Source organism: Dermochelys coriacea, chromosome 1 (genome assembly GCF_009764565.3).
Source record: "Dermochelys coriacea isolate rDerCor1 chromosome 1, rDerCor1.pri.v4, whole genome shotgun sequence".
NCBI classification, from domain to species: Eukaryota; Metazoa; Chordata; order Testudines; family Dermochelyidae; genus Dermochelys; species Dermochelys coriacea.
Window position 1 is genome coordinate 200,803,200 of NC_050068.2, and position 16,905 is coordinate 200,820,104.

Genomic DNA, 16,905 nt, shown 5'->3' on the forward strand with positions numbered 1-16,905 from the left:
CACCCAGCACTAGGCTCCTGGCATATTAAAATATATACATACACAAACACCCCTTCTTCCAATCCATCTGAAATTGAAAATCAATGAACTTCAATGCTTCTCCATAGCAGGAATCAAACACAGTGTGCAAGGGCAAATCAAGGCAAATCAGTACTTCCACCCCTTGCTAGCTTTACTACTTTCACTCTCTTCAGGGTGGTTCTCTATCATATTTACATTCCCTTCACGGTAGCCTTTAAAAAGTGACAGGAAGTCAGCAGCATTGCTGCTTGGTCTATAGGTCTTACAGGTACTTCTGAGGCACTAACTTCTGCAGCACACTCAGAAATGCCAGTACCATGGGGAAGCAGTTTATTTAAGGAGCTGGAGTGGGAAGATGGGTTGGTCATATTTTGATTTTAACACACTAAACACAGCTCATTTTAAAGTGGCAGCCTAATACAGAGATACACCAATCTCTGGACCTATACACCAATCTGATGTGTACCTCTCTGTGTAGCTGCATGTGCTTTGGCAGCTCCATGTTCCTTTGAAGCAGGTGATGAAACTCATGCCTAAGGATGATCAGCTCTTGCCTCTTTTTGTATTTTTTGTCCTCTGCTGCCTTCATTATCTGGTCATATTCCTTTTTTTGCTTGGCATTCTCAAGACTGGAAATGCATGAAAAAGGAAGCGGCATTATCTGGATGGTGGCAGGGAGGAGAGAGAGGAGACACAATAGTGTAGCCTTCTAGCCAGGAACAAACATGGATCATAATTCTGCCCTCACTGATACTCATGCAGCTCCCCTGAAATCAATGAGGCTAAAGAAAAGTAGAATGAAACATTAGACTGTAAGCTTTTGGGTGAAGGGATTATATGTTTGTACAGTGCCTAGCACCAGGGATCTCTGGTTTAATAGGCCTCTGTCAGGGTTCCTTCCCCACTCTGAACTCTAGGGTACAGATGTGGGGACCCGCATGAAAGACCCCCTAAGCGTATTCTTACCAACTTAGCAACTTAAAAACTTCCCCAAGGTATAAACTTTGCCTTGTCCTTGAACAGTATGCTGCCACCACCAAGCATTTTAAACAAAGAACAGGGAAAGAGACCACTTGGAGACGTTTTCCCCCCAAAATATCCCCCCAAGCCCTACACCCCATTTCCTGGGGAAGGCTTGAGAATAATATCCTAACCAATTTGTTACAAAATCATCAAAGACCCAAACCCCTGGATCTTGGAACAATGGAATAATCAGTCAGATTCTTAAAAGAAGGATTTTATTTAAAAAAAAAAAAAGAAAGGTAAATATCATCTCTGTAAAATCAGGATGGCAAATACTTTACAGGGTAATCAGATTCAAAACACAGAGGATCCCCCTCTGAGCAAAATCTTAAAGTTACAGAAAACAAGAATAAACCTCCCGCTTAACACAGGGAAAATTCACATAAAACAAAAGATAAACTAATCCGCCTTGCCCGGCTTACCTATACTGTTTGCAATATTGGAGACTTGGATTAGGATGGGTTGGAGAAGATGGGTTTCTGTCTGGCCTCTCTCAGTCCCAAGAGAGAACAACCCATGTAAACAAAGAGCACAAACAAAAACCTTCCCCTTCCCCAAGATTTGAAAGTATCTTGTCCCCTGGTCCTTTGGGTCAGGTGCCAGCCAGGTTAGCTGAGCTTCTTAACCCTTTATAGGTAACAGGATGTTGCCTCTGGCCAGGAGGGATTTTATAGCACTGTGTACAAAAAGGTGGCTACCCTTCTCTTTATATTTATGACAGCCCCTATGTACTATCAGAACATATTGTGACAAGATCGGGCCAGATGGCTATAGGAGAGTAATAGAAGGCAGATATATTAGCCCCAGGCTAAGTAGGTCCCTTTTCCCTGGTTAAGGTAACAGGGAAGGTTCCAGAACAATCAGGAACCTTCTGGAGACAATTAAGACAGGCTGATTAGAACACCTGCAGCCAATCAAGAAGCTGCTAGAATCAATTAAGGCAGGCTAATCAGGGCACCTGGGTTTTAAAAAGGAGCTCACTTCAGTTTGTGGTGTGTGTGTGAGGAGCTGGGAGCAAGAGGCACTAGGAGCTCAGAGTGAGAACACGGACTGTTGGAGGACTGAGGTGTACAAGCATTATCAGATACCAGGAGGAAGGTCCTATGTGAGGATAAAGAAAGTGTTGGGAGGCGGCCATGGGGAAGTAGTCCAGGGAGTTGTAGCTGTGGCACAGCTGTTCCAGGAGGCACTTCCACAGGCCCTTGGGCTGGAATCAGGAGTAGAGGGCAGGCCTGGGTTCCCCCCAAATCCTCCCAACTCCTGGTCAAACACAGGAGTCGTCGACCTGGACTGTGGGTTCAGAAAAACGGCCAAGCTGAGGGCTGCTGTGAAGCTCCAAGGCGAGCAAATCCGCCAATAAGCGCAAGACCCACCAAGATAGAGCAGGAAGTTTGTCACAATATACGTTAAATAATGATGTCAGAACATCATGCTAAAAAAAACAGGTGGATGAGATGGATGTCTGCATAAAGGCTGCACAGGCATCGAAGGCCCCGTGTGTCTTGAGACAATGGCCCAACTTTCGAGTGAGCTACTGCCTTCTTTAAAAAGGCAAAACAGCTGGGCCACATGACCTCCATATGGAGGCAGAGCTACCAGCAAGCGCGGCCTTTCTCACTTTCATCAAGCATGCCTTACCTGTAGACACTGGGATCCTCAATATCTTCTGCAGTTTTCTCCTTTTCAAGATCTACCTTTGAAGCAAAAATATAACCTTTTTGTAAACAAGGAATGACACTCAATGGCTCATGAGGCTGTTCCACAAATTAAGGAAGAACCCCACACTGCTCCTCACAAATCAAGTGATGTTTGTAAAGCCAGTTGAAACCTTCATGATGAATGACACTACAGGGTCACTAAATATCAGGTTCTAATGGTTCCTCAGGCAAAAAGGGGCAACTGCAATAGTTACCAATGAACACACAGGGCCAAAATGATCCATGATGTAACAATTAACTTCAGTGAATTTGAGTTTGGCCCACTATGAATCCCATTTATGTCTAAAGGTAGCGACAAAATTTGAAAACTCTTCCATGTGACTAAAACTAGAATAGACACTCCCTGAAGAGTTACTTTGATAAGAAATAGCACTTTTAAGATGGACATAAAACAATGCTGTCAACCTAGACTATGGAAATGATGTTATAAAGATCATTAGAGCCCTGCAAATCCGCGGGTATCCACTTTATATCCGTGGACCATTTCTGCAGATAGCAGCGTGGATGCAGATCCAAATTTTGTATCCGCGCAGGGCTCTGACGGTAAGAGCCAGGCGGTCAGCTGTGAGAAACCACAAAATGGATCCTCCACCTGCCCTGGGGAACAGGGACACTGGATGGGGGGCTGCTCAAGCCCCCCATCCAGGGCAGGTGGAGGTTCCGCCATGGCTCCCCATAGCTGCCCACCTGGCTCTTACTGTGGCCAGGCTGCGGCTCCCAGCTGCAACTCCCTCCCAGGTGGAGCCGGGTTGGGAAGAGCCGTGTTGGCAGCTGTGGGGAGCCTGGGTCTCTCCACCTGCCCTGGGTAGAGGGACTGGGGGGCAGGGACACTGGGCGGGGGGAACTGGGAAGCAGTGGCACTAAGTGGGGAGGTTTGGCTCAGGGGCTGGAGGGCAGGGACGTGGGCCAGGGTTTGCTTGGGCTCCCCGCCCAGGGCAGGTGGAGGGTCTGCTGCAGCTCTGCACAGCTGCCTGCCCAGCTGTTATCATGGCTGGGCTGCCGCCTTGCCTAGAGTCGGGTTGGGGAGAACCGCACTGGCAGCTGTGGGGAGCCTGGGTCCCTCCATCTGCCCTGGGCAGGGTACTGGGATACTGGGTGTGGGGCTGCTCAGGCCCCCCCACCCAGGGCATAGTCCACAGCAGCTCCCCACAGCTGCTAACGTGGCTCTCCCCAACCTGGCTCCAGCTGGGCAGGGGACAGCTCAGAGCCGCAGCATGGCCACGGTAATAGCCGGGCGGGCAGCTGTGGGGAGCCGTGACAGACTCTCTACCTGCCCTGGGTGGGGGGCCCAAGCAGCCCCCAGGCAGCTCCACAGGTCTGCTCCCTTCCCCCAGCCAGGCCAGCGTAGAGTCCAGCCAGGGAGCTGTGGGGAGCCACAGCAGACCCTCCTCCTGCCTGCGGTGCAAGGGTATGGGGGGCTGAAAGCAGCCCCCGGTTGTGTCCCTGCCCCCAGGCTCCTCACCCGGCCAAGTACAGGTGGAGAGTTCACGACTCTCTGCGGGCTTCCCACAGCTGCCCATGCGGCTCTCCTGACCGGGCTCCAGCAGGGGGGATGCCTTGGAGCCTCAGCCTGGCCCCGAGTGTAGAGCCCTGTAAATCTGCAGATATCTGCAGCTATCTGCATGCGCGGATGTGGATATCCACAGATAATTTTTGTGGATAGCAGATTGGATGCAGATACACATTTGTGTATCCGCACAGGACTCTAGAGATCATCAGATTTTTACAAAAATATTTTAAAGTTCAATCTACTCAAAAAATGATTCTGTCGAGATAGCACTTTTTTACTGAACAGACCTCCCTTTCTTTTGAAGTCAGATCTGGTTACTTCAGTGACTCATTAAGCTTTTATTAATTCCTTCTTTACTTACAAATTGAGCAACTATGGTACAGAAGCCACTAATAAAAAATAAATATAGTGCCTTTATGGTACCATATTTTAAGTCTCTATTCAGAGTAGAACTGCACTTTAATAAAAAGAAGCACAGAATAGAGAAAATCTGTCAAGTCTTTGTTGTTCTCAACACACAAACACGAGGTGATGATTAACTAAGGTGTGCCATAAGAAAAGGAGTACTTGTGGCACCTTAGAGACTAACAAATTTATTAGAGCATAAGCTTTCGTGAGCTACAGCTCACTTCATCGGATGCATTGTAGCTCACGAAAGCTTATGCTCTAATAAATTTGTTAGTCTCTAAGGTGCCACAAGTACTCCTTTTCTTTTTGCGAATACAGAATAACACGGCTGCTACTCTGAAACCTAAGGTATGCCATGTACATCAACAGAATAAACAGACCTTACTTACACTTTTAGAGGGAAGAAAAAAAGCATTGAGAGGAGAAAGAGAAGGAGCAATACAGACATAAAGACTATTATTACATTAGCAGACATTTTGCATGGGCTCAGATTCGCAAATTGCTTTGAAAACCCTCAGTTTTTGCCATGAATGACCCACAATGTGAAAAGCCTGGGTGTTTTTTGCACAGAAGCCGTAACAGGCCCAGCAATACTCAGCACTAGGGGGTACTCTGGTATTCATAGATTTAGACATGTCCTGGAGAATGAATTGTAATGCTTTTACCTATGCACCAGAACACAATACAGAAGAATTAAGGAATGTCTTCATTCAATCACTTACTCTTGGAGAGGGCACTTTCACTTTTAGCTCTCTTTGAATGTCCTCTGGAGACAGGATATTGAAGGTAAAGATGTTGCTATCTGCTCCACAGGTAACCAGGAACCGGTCATCATAACTAGAGTAGATCGCCTGGATTTGGCCATAATCATTGTCATGCATGTTGAAGGACCAGTATCCATTCATCACGTCTGCTGACAGGTCTTTGTCCTGGAGAGGATAAACTCGGACTGCTCCATCCTTCATCCCACAGAACATCAACAGCTTGCTGGTGCTGTAAAGCGAACAAAAGCTAAACAATTCCAGGTACTGATCTAGAACAGTTAAAGTTGCAACAGCAAAGAGCCAATGACACTTGTGAACAAAAGCTAAATTAACACAATGGGTGAAATTCATCCAAGTATGAAGGGCTGGAGCAAGGTTCTTTCACCCATACCACTTATGTCCTGCACAAGAGATGAAGGCTGTTGGCAAACTAAGTGACCGCACAAGAGTGTCTATGCACATTCTGTACATCATGGAACAGGCTTCGGAATTGGGTCATGGGGTGGCAGAGAAAATCAATATGGAGTAGACAAGGTATGGGCTGGGGAGGGCTTTGGATCTGGATTTGCATGGCTCCATTGGGCTCCAACATCCTGCACAACAGGTGCAGATTGGTTATTGCCCACAGCCTGGATTAGCAGCTAAAGAGGGGTTGCACGACTGCCACACAACCTGGTTCGGGGTTGGGAGGTGACTTTCACCTCCCCATACTCCACCCAATAGAAGGAGAGAAGAAGACAGATGTAAATTACAGTTTTTATAACCTAAAACGGCTTTCTTGGGGTCAGATCAGGCCTGGTCTCATGGGGTGGGGAGAGCACAAGGAGCTCTCCACTACACTTGTGCAGTCCACATAATGTCCAGTTCAAGCTGCTGGCCTGGCACAATGAAAGTGTGAGGATTGCTCCCTCCATACTCTCCTGGGGAGCAAAGAGCACCCTAAAGGGGGTGAGGGATGGAAGGAGGTAAGGCCATGACTCCATCCCCCTACCCACTGGCCAAGTAAGCACCGAAATAGTGGACTGCACCCCCATAGGAAGTAGCAGCATCCCAGGGCTTCCCCTGGGGAGAATTTCCCAATCCAGGGCTGTGTCTTAAAGGCACAATTGAGCTTTGAATGCTCAAAAAAGTGGGCATTTTCAACATGAACATTTTTGAAAAGAAATAATAATGTATTTTACACAGCTGTGCTCACAAATCCTACCAATCAGGAATCCTAAGGCAGGTAACCAACTAACACTAGGTACCAGGGAATAGAGCAGAACTCTTCTTGAACTCTTGCACATGGATATTGATCCACACAAGGAAAGAAACAGCAGAATATACCATGATATCTCCAAAGTCCAGTTCATCAGTTTAGTACAAAACAGTAAGTCATAGTGCATAAGCACTTTTACCAGAAAGAGATCCTTTGGATTGGGTTGTCATCTGTATTCTCCATAGGAATCACCTCAAAGGGCTCATCTTGCCTGCTTTCAGGGGATATTTCATGATGAATCGGGGAAAATGCACAGTGGTAGAGGTACCCAGAGTCATAGCCACCCTAAAGAAGAAAAGGGCCATGAAGAAGACATGAAGAAAGGATGCTGATGCAGGTGTCCAGGAAAATGCAGTTTCATGAATGATTGCTCTTTTCTTAAATTTCTTTTTAAAAATGAATTAATTGCAAGTGAAAGATGCCAGACTAAAAACCCCTGGAAACTCTGTTTATCCATAGAATAAGTCCACTATTGTCAGTGGAGTTACAAGCATTTGCCATTCCTCTCTGTCCCACCAATGTGCCTCAATTATGACCACAAGGGACCACCATCTACTAGTGGGGAAAGAGTTTAGTCCTTGGCCTCTCTGTGAGACCACCAAAAAGAGTGCCATTTGTTGTGAACTGGAATGACACTGTAAAACCATTTCACAAAGACCACTGAGCACTCGCATCAAGCACTTGGTCTTCTCTGAGCACTTGAATATCTTCAAGCATGGGGCACATATGACCTTGTGTCCTAGAGGCAAAAGGCTTTTATTCCAAATATGTTCTCTACGCCATCTAATCCCCAAGTCCATGAATCTTATTGTCTCTATACTTAACAATCCCTTTCTCAAATCAAAAATGAAAGAATATTTAGTTTACCAAAGACAGCCAGAATTTCCCTGGTGCTGAATAAAACCCGCAGACAATGGGGCTGGGCTCCTGTGGGACGTAGATGGGTGGCAGTGGCTCCTCTTTCTTAGGCTCTGCCTCTGGCTCTTCTTCTATCTCATTTCCCATCTCCTGCTGTTTCTTTATCCACTGCAACCTTGCCTTCTCCTCCTCCTGTTTCTTTTTCTCTCTGCGCTCAATCTCCTCTTCCCTCTGTTACAGAAAGCAGTGGAAAATGAGTCATGAAACCAATGCACCATTGACTGAAAGGATCTCATGATAAAAATGCTAGAAATTAGGGAAGTATTCCTCGCAACTAAGCAGAAATCATGAGTGTCTACACTACCCCACAGTGCAGACTATTGGGGTGTGAAATGCAGCACATACTAAAATGTTGTGCTGCAATTGTCCATACCTGCCCTACTAGCACGAACTAAAAGGTACATGTTTCTCGTTAACATAGTCCTATTTGAAACGCGACTGCATTAACACAAACTAGGTACCTTTTAGTTCAAGCTAGCAGGGACTACATGGAGTAGTTACAGCACAGCACTTTGATGCACTCAGCAATTCAGACTCCCGTAGTCCACACTGCAGGACCTGTGTAGACAAGCTCCATCATACCTCATTTGAATCCTCTCATTCCCTCTTCCTCTTATACTTTGCCTCCAAGGACTAACGAACAGCAAGCACCCTCCACCAGAGACATGCTAAATGCAGCTTTTCCCAAGCCAATCAATCCTTGCGTTAGCCAGAGGATTTGCTTGACTGCAATGGGAGGTTCTCTATCAACTCATGGACTGGACGAACTACTTCTGCAGTGCCCCCGAACTCTGTCCCTTACTTGCCCAAAAGTAAAAGGGACCATGCTGTAGACTTGAATTCAGATTCCCATGTGGCATTGTATTGTTTGTACTCAAACATAAGTTTAAAGTGAAAACAAAATGTTTGTAATGACCTTCCTTCTGAACACTGAATTGAGGAGTACTGCCATTGCCAATTTATACAATCTTTAAAATCTTCATTTTATTAAAACTTATCTTAGCATACATAAATAAGTGTCAAATATCACACTATCTTTTCCCAGGGACATATTAGCTTTGTAAGGTAGCCAAAGACATCTCGTCTTCCTGAATACTGAATTCCTCTGGTCACTGTGTATGCTGGGGCTTTGCCAGATCTTTAACAAAACATCGAGGTAGTAGTTATAAATCTTTGAAAATATGGTTGAAAATGGAAGTGCCATCACTCAAGAGAGGCAGCTGTGATGTGCTAGACTGAGCACTGATGCTTAGAGTCAGGTAATCAGTGTTCTAATCCTGAGCCTGCCACTGAGTGCTTTTCAGTTTCCTAAAATACCCACTGGTGAAAGAGTGTGTAATGCCAGTGCTATCTAAGGTGTTGCCCATATTTATACCAGCAGTGAATTTGGCCACACATATCTTCAAAGGAGCGAGTCCTCATTGAGGAATACATAAACGCAATGCTGACTTTTTTTTTTTTTTTTTTTTTATAAGAGTAGTCCATTTACAGTTATCACAGCACACACAAAAAGTATCAGAAAAATTTAACTGGTGAAAAACCACCATTTTTCATGTTTGATTAACACAAAAGTGACCAAATGCATGTTTATGAAACTGTTTAAAAGAATTTCCTTTGAGGCTGGGATCAAGCATGAGAAATTACAGCTGTAAGGATAATTTTTCTGAAAATTAAGTCAAAAAATATATTTTTAGAATGGAAGTCACATATTAACTTTAACTCTACTACCACTAGTATAATCCTATAATATACATACATTATAAGGTACGTTATTCCTCAGCTCCACTTTTTATTTCCATGAATTAGTGTTGCAACATATATTTTCCAATTGATGAAGCAAAGCCAGGAGTGGTCTGTGCCTGGTCATTCCTTATGAATGGTTCAGCTAGAACCCTGCATTCAGCATGACACAGACTAGCAACTTGAGTGGAGTAGTTTTGCACTCTAGGGATACTGGTAATTGAAGTATGAGAATTTAATTCCTCGCAGGACAGTTCTTTACCTTGATCTGGGATTTAATGCTGCAGAAATGGAAATACTGTGTGGGCAGGTCTTTGATCTCATAGGTGGATACTGTGTCCTGTTCTCCAAGGATGGGTGCAGGAACCTGAAGAGCAAAGCCATTTTCACAGAGCACAAGCAGCATGCTCTCTGCCTGTAGAATAGCACATAAAACACAACCATTAGACAGACATATGGAACTGGGAGAGAGGAAGAGTAAAGCTAAAGGTCAGAAGTTGTTAAGCCACAAAGTCAAAGGCACTCCAGTCAACATTCATTTTATGTGATTATTTCAATGGACGCATCACCACCAGAAATCAGAGAATATCATTTTAGACTGAGAGCAGCATGATGATGTTTAGTGTCACAAGGAGGCTTGCCCCTTTAAATGAAGCAGGTACAGTTCCTCTGTTCAAGTATAGGTGCTCCCAGTTGGCCAATTAAAAAGACAGAACAGCACCTGGTGCTATAAAGGATCAGGGAGAATTAGAGAGGGAAGAGGCTTGTAGGGATGGCTGGGGTGGGTTTTGTTAGCTGACCTCCCAAAGGCAGAAGAGCAGCAGAGGGCATTGTATGCAGACTTCTAAGCCAGAGAGCTGAAGCTGAAAGGGCTGAAGTTGGGAACAGTGGAAGTACCTACCTACCTACCTACCTGCTTGCCTGTCTGAGCTGGGAGGTTAACAGAACAGGGGAAGCAATGGATACTCCACTGGTGAGGATGAACTCCCAGCAGATGGTTTGGGGGATGAGGGTGTCATTCTTCTAGGAAGAGTGGAGATGCACTTGACCTGTAAGGCTTGGGTGGCTGTCCTGGCAGAAGGCCAGCAGAGGACAGAAGTAGACCCCAAGGGTGGTGGAGGATGCCAGAGTATGGTATGTGCTATGTTGATGGACTAGCTGTTGTGGGGTTATAAGAACTAGATGCACTGGGGGTGATAAAGGGACTATGTTTTGGGACTTCTGTTATGGATTATTTGCTCTATGTTTTTGTAATAAGCCAGCCCCAAGGAGGGGTATTACTGAGGCAAGAGAGACTGTGGGGGGTGGGGGAAGTCCCTAGGAGCCTGAGAGAGGAAGTGGGACTGAAGACCAGGTGTTAGGGTGCCCTGCTGCAAGAAGGTACTCAGGGAAGATGGGGAATCATTCACACCTTGTGAGCTTGGCTTCTTTGAAAGATGGTGTGATGCATGACCAGAAAGGGTTAAGCATCCTGCAGGATAAATGACTCAGATTCAGCCCTTAAAGACATATGGGGAGATAATGTTTGTGTTTTTGTGTATTTACATATATATTGGTAGTGGTCAATAATGTAATCAAACAGTTCCTGTCTATGCTGTATTCCAGGGATTGGCAACCTTTGCCATGCGGCCCATCAGGGTAAGCCCCCTGGCAGGCCAGGCTGGGTTGTTTACCTGCCGCGTCCACAGGTTTGGCCGGTTGCAGCTCCCACTGACTGCAGTTCGCATGGGTCCAGGGATGTGCTGGCTGCCGCTTCCCGGAGCCCCCATTGGCCTGGAGCAGTGAACTGATGCTAGTGGGAGCCATGATCGGCCAAACCTGCAGATGTGTCAGGTAAACAAACCGGCCCAGCCCGCTAGGGGGCTCACCCTTGTGGGCCGTGTGCCAAAAGTTGCCAATCCCTCCTGTATTCTGTTAATTCAGAGATCAAAAGAACATCTTAACATTTAAATGAACTGTAAACATAGGATGTTGCTGTATTCATCTCTCTTTGAAATGTATAGCATATCATCTGCAAATGGTGGGAAAACAGGCAATTGCCTTATGTTAATCTGTATGAATAATTACCGGGAGATAATTAGGAAATGAGGGTCTATTGTTCGCTGAGGGACTCCAGCCTGTCAAAGAAGGCCTGAATTGTATAAAAGATGTTTGGGTCCCAATTCTTTTTATCTCAGATCTGCTTAAACTTCACCAGGGGAAGTTTGAGTCGCAAGATTGAGATCCCAGTTCTAAGCTGGAACACCCTGACTATGATATTGGACATTGGATTAAATTCTAAAAGAACTCTTTGCAACTACCGAGCTCACCATCTCTACTACGAAACTGACCTAAGAACTTTATTCATATCTGTATGTACAAAGATATTTTAACCAATACTCTCTTTTCTTTTTTTAATAAATCTTAGTTTAGTTAATAAGAACTGGCTGTAAGCGTGTATTTGGGTAAGATCTGAGTTATTCATTAACCTAGTGGGTAATGTGTCCAATCCTTTGGGATTGGTAAACCTTTTATACGATGAACAAGATTTTCAGTAATCCTCATCATATCTGACTTGGCTATCTGGGTGGAGGCCTGAGGCTGGGTTACTTTAAGGGAACCGTGTTGTTGGTTTCTGGGCAACCGGTAAGGTAATAAAGAAGCTGTTTTGTGCTGGCTTGGTAAATCTAAGTATTGGAATATCCACCAGCTTTGGGGATTGTCAGCCCCATTCTTTGCAATTCACCCTAATTGAGTGATCTCAGCTGGTTCCCCCGAGACTCCAGTTACAGATGGGTCTGAACCAAAAGCTTGTGTCAAAGGTTTTGTCTGAATAAGCAGCTGAAAGTTTAGGTGCTTTATTTGTACTATCCGTATCTCTTATGTCTTTAAGACTGGGAAGGAAATCTTGGGGGGAAGAAACCTCCAGCTATCTTACAGGATTTCTGATCCCTGCTAGATCCCTGAAATGCCAGCATCAGAGGAATAACTGAGGTAGGAGGAAGAATTATCCAAACTTTTTAAATTGCAATAAAAGTCAAGTTTGCATATAGGTGTTTTTCCCCAAAGGAGGCCTCGGGGATGGGGCGGGGGATCTTTATTTTATCTGAAGTAATCCACCCAGCCCTAACATGTACAAAGGGAGCTAGTTGCAGTTGCTGTGGGAATCAGAATTTAGAATTATATTGTTTTTGTGCATGTAAAATCTGCAGCTAAAAGTTCCATTCATTAAATGTTCATCTTTTAATATTCTTCTTTGCTTATATTAAAGTGAGAAAAATGAAGATACATTTGACAGTTAGAACTTAGAAATTATACATGCAAATAAATACACTGTTAGAGGGTTTCTGCACCTAGCAGCAAGGTTGGGATAGATACTTGTCGCTGGTGGGCAGGAGGACAATCAGAAGAGCCTGACAAGCCAGAGGGAGAAGACATACTGGCACTTGTCAGGTAAACAGGGAGCAGTTTATCATCATAAAATGAATCCAAGAGGGCAGCTATGAGCTAATTCCCACGGTTACTTAGGCCAGGTCTAGCCTAGATAGGGTTTGCCAGTACAGCTATACTAGTATGTACAGCTATGGTGGCAGTATTGCCTGGCAGAGAAACAACTTATACCAGCAAAAAAATCCTTTTGCTAGTATAGCTTATATCAGTTCCCCAAACAAAACAAGCTATACTGAGTAAAGGACTTTTTTGGCCAGTATTACTGAATCTACACTCATGCTAATAGAAATCAGACGAGATCTCCTGTAGTTTGCTATTACATTACTTCTACATTATGATACCCTGTAATTAAATAACCCTAGATCAAAGGTATGTTAATTTGAGATGGTAGTCACATGTTAAAACTTCATAAAAACTAATGAAATGTTACTTGTATTGTTTTGCTTATCTATTTCTATTACAATGTGATGGCAGGTAATTACATTATGTATAGTCTTGTAACTAAACCTCCTAAATGCAGATGAAGCCTTGGGGAAATGCAAACAAACAAAGAAGAGTGCTAACTTCAAAGCAAGGGCATTGTGTTCAATGGGAAATCACAGACTCAGTCTGTATTTCTTACTCATCAAAACTCATGTGGGTGAAGACACTGTTCAGATTATTTTCTGGAGAAGTTTAAAAATGGATTTCACGGAAAGATCCTGTATTTCTGAACTCTTTGGACACCTACAGGGAAGCATTCCAGATGCAAGGCAGAGTTCCCCAGTGTTATTCTGGGTGACCCTGAGAGACTTTTGGAAAGCTAGCAATTACTACATTTGGATTTAAAAACTTTGACTCACCTGTTAATGTATTTTACCTGCTTTAACCTCTAAATAACTCATTTTTTTTCTTAGCTTATAAATCTTTAGTTAGTTTACTAGAGATTTGGCTACCTGTGTGATTTTTGGGGTAAGGTCCAGAGTTCCAATTTATTTGGGGTAAAGGACTGTTCCTTTGGAATTGGGAGTAACCTAATGTGATTTTTGGTTTATATAACCTTTTATCACAAACTCCAGTTTGTCTGGATGGCAAGATGGGCTGGAAAGCCTAGGGAAATTCCCTGTGACTCCTTGGTAATACTGGTATAGTGATCCAGGAGTGCACATTTGTCACTGGCTTGGTGAAATCTAATTATAGAATGTACCATCAGTTTGGGGTGTCTGCCCTGTTTTCTGACAATCTGACCTGAGACTGGCACTCTCAGTTGTGAGCCACTCCAGACAGCATGACAATCTACGCTAGGGCTTTTTGCTGGTTTATAAAATTCATAAAGAATCACATATTCCCAACCAACATTATTACCCTGGCAGAAGTTTCTAGGGTGGACCTGGCCTTATTAAACTTTTGAAATCTTTGTTTTTAATAACAAAATTCTATCTGAATTAGTCATGGACAAACATCAAAGGCACTGGAGCTTGAGTTCAGAGAAACACCCAAGGGTTTGCTTTTGGTGCTTTGAAAGCTTTGTTTACAATTGCATATGCCTATTTGAACATGGGCAACAGGCACAGTCAGTGTTCAAACCAATGCTTTTTAAATGAAAACTAAGCCTTAAAAAAACAACAAGGAGTACTTGTGGCACCTTAGACTAACAAATTTATTTGGGCATAAGCTTTTGTGGGCAAAAACCCACTTCACCAGATGCATGGAGTGGAAAATACAGTAGGAAGAGATAAATACATAGGACGTGAAAAGATGGGGGTTGCCTTACCAAGTCTAAGGAGACAATTCAATTAAAGTGGGCTATTATCAACAGGAGGAGAAATCACTTTCGTAGTGGTAATCAGGGTGGCCCATTTCAAACAGTTGACAAGAAGGTGTGAGTAACAGTATGAGGAAAATTAGCATGGGGAAATTAGTTTTTAGTTCTTGTAGTGACCCATCCACTTCCAGTCTTTATTCAGGCCTAATTTGATGGTATCCAGTTTGCAAATTAATTCCAGTTCTGCAGGTTCTCGTTGGAGTCTGTTTTTGAAGTTTTTTTTGTCAAATTGCCACTTTTAAGTCTGTTATTGAGTGTCCAGGGAGGTTGAAGTGTTCTCCGGCTAAAGTTTTTGAATGTTATAATTCTTGATGTAGGATGTGTGTCCATCTATTCTTTTGCCTAGAGACTGTCCAGTTTGGCCAATGTACATGGAAGAGGGGCATTGCTGGCACATGATGGCATATATAACATTAGTAGACATGCAGGTGAATGAGCCTCTGATGGTGTGGCTGATGTGGTTGGGTCCTCTGATGGTGTCACTAGAGTAGATATGGGGACAGAGTAGGCAACAGGGTTTGTTGCAGGGATAGGTTCCTGGGTTAGTGTTTTTGTTGTGTGGTGCGTAGTTGCTGGTGAGTATTTGCTTCAGGTTGGGGGGCTGTCTGTAAGCAAGGACTGTCTCCCAAGGTCTGTGAGAGTGAAGAATCATCCTGAAGGATAGGTTGTAGATCCTTGATGATGTGCTGGAGAAGTTTTAGTTGGGGGCTGAAGGTGATGGCTAGTGGCATTCTGTTACTTTCTTTGTTGGGCCTAACAGAATGCCACTAGCCCTTTGCCAACTCTGTCCACATATCTATTCAAGGGACACCATCATAGGACCCAACCACATCAGCCACACCATCAGGGGCTCGTTCACATATACATCTACCAGTGTGATATATGCCATCATGTGCCAGCAATGCCCCTCTGCCATGTATATTGGCCAAACCAGACAGTCTCTAGGCAAAAGAATAAATAGAGACAAATCAGACGTCAAGAATTATAACATTCAAAAACCAGCCAGAGAACACTGCAACCTCCCTGGACACTCAATAACAAACTTAAAAGTGGCAATTCTTAAAAAAAAAAAAAAAAAACCACTTCAAAAACAGACTCCAACGAGAACCTGCAGAACTGGAATTAATTTGCAAACTGGATACCATCAAATTAGGCCTGAATAAAGACTGGAAGTGGATGGGTCACTACAAGAACTAAAAACTAATTTCCCCATGCTAATTTTCCCCCTACTGTTACTCACACCTTCTTGTCAACTGTTTGAAATGTACCATCCTGATTACCACTACCAAAGTGATTTCTGCTCCTGTTGATAATAGCTCACTTTAATTGAATTGTCTCCTTAGAATTAGTAAGGCAGCTCCCATCTTTTCATGTCCTATGTATATTTAGCGCCCTATTGTATTTTCCACTCCATGCATCTGATGAAGTGGGTTTTAGCCCACGAAAGCTTATGCCCAAATAAATGTGTTAGGCTCTAAGGTGCCACCAATACTCCTCTTTGTTTTTGCTGACACAGACTAACACGGCTACAACTCTTAAGCCTTAAAAGTTTCACTCGCGGATGCAAAGGCTTGTTTCTCACACAGGAGCAAGTCAAGGTGGTGGCCAAGTTTTTGATGGCTTCCAGGTAATCCTGCACTCTGTTGCTCAGGTCCAAAACACTCTTAAGTGATTGCACTGAAGCACAATTCTATTTTAGTAATAGCTCTCATCCTGAAATGGCATGAAGCTTTTGGCAGCAAAGTGTCAGTAATGCATTGCTTAGATGAGGATTCTTCATCCTTAAGATAACAATGTAGGCTATAACATCAGTGTGTTGAAACAGCATCTTTTAAAAATAAGATCCAAGCACCAGGAAAAACATTCGCCACTTACGTGAGAAAGTGGAGACCACTGTAATGCCTGCACAGGCCCAGGGACACAAATGTATCCAATTGGCTCATATTTGTCTTCAACAGCAAAGAAGAAGACTGTTTTGTCTTTACTCTGAGAAAGAAAAGAAGATAGATAACAAAAAGCATGCATTTCAAGGCTCTCTAATCATTTCACATACTTGCCAACTTCAAATAAGGGCTGCACATACTCCTCACCTCAAGGCCGTGCATTCCCAATATTTGTCAGCCAATACAATTCCCTACTAACTGGATAGATAATCTACTTAGACCCATCATAGATACAGAAAATCAGTTAATTCTAAGCACTAGTTATCCTCTCCCAAGTGCTTTGGGATCTTTTCTCCCTGAGCCTCTCCTGCTTTTGCAGGTGTCTTACCCTGTAGTCCATACAACCCTTGATCTCCATGGTCCACGTGA

At 43.9% G+C, this 16,905-nt stretch overlaps 1 protein-coding gene across 2 annotated transcripts in view; it reads right to left on the bottom strand.

Moving 5' to 3' along the window:
• Positions 1–16,905, bottom strand: part of CFAP44 (cilia and flagella associated protein 44) — a 77,895-nt gene that overhangs the window by 27,562 nt on the left and 33,428 nt on the right. For both annotated transcript variants that reach the window (XM_038412846.2, XM_038412824.2), the window contains 7 exons: positions 16,469–16,579; positions 9,623–9,775; positions 7,570–7,791; positions 6,842–6,987; positions 5,403–5,673; positions 2,683–2,738; positions 488–650 (listed from right to left, as the gene is read on the bottom strand). In XM_038412846.2, the coding sequence (XP_038268774.1) occupies positions 488–650; positions 2,683–2,738; positions 5,403–5,673; positions 6,842–6,987; positions 7,570–7,791; positions 9,623–9,775; positions 16,469–16,579 (1,122 nt within the window). The remainder of the gene's footprint in view (positions 1–487; positions 651–2,682; positions 2,739–5,402; positions 5,674–6,841; positions 6,988–7,569; positions 7,792–9,622; positions 9,776–16,468; positions 16,580–16,905) is intronic.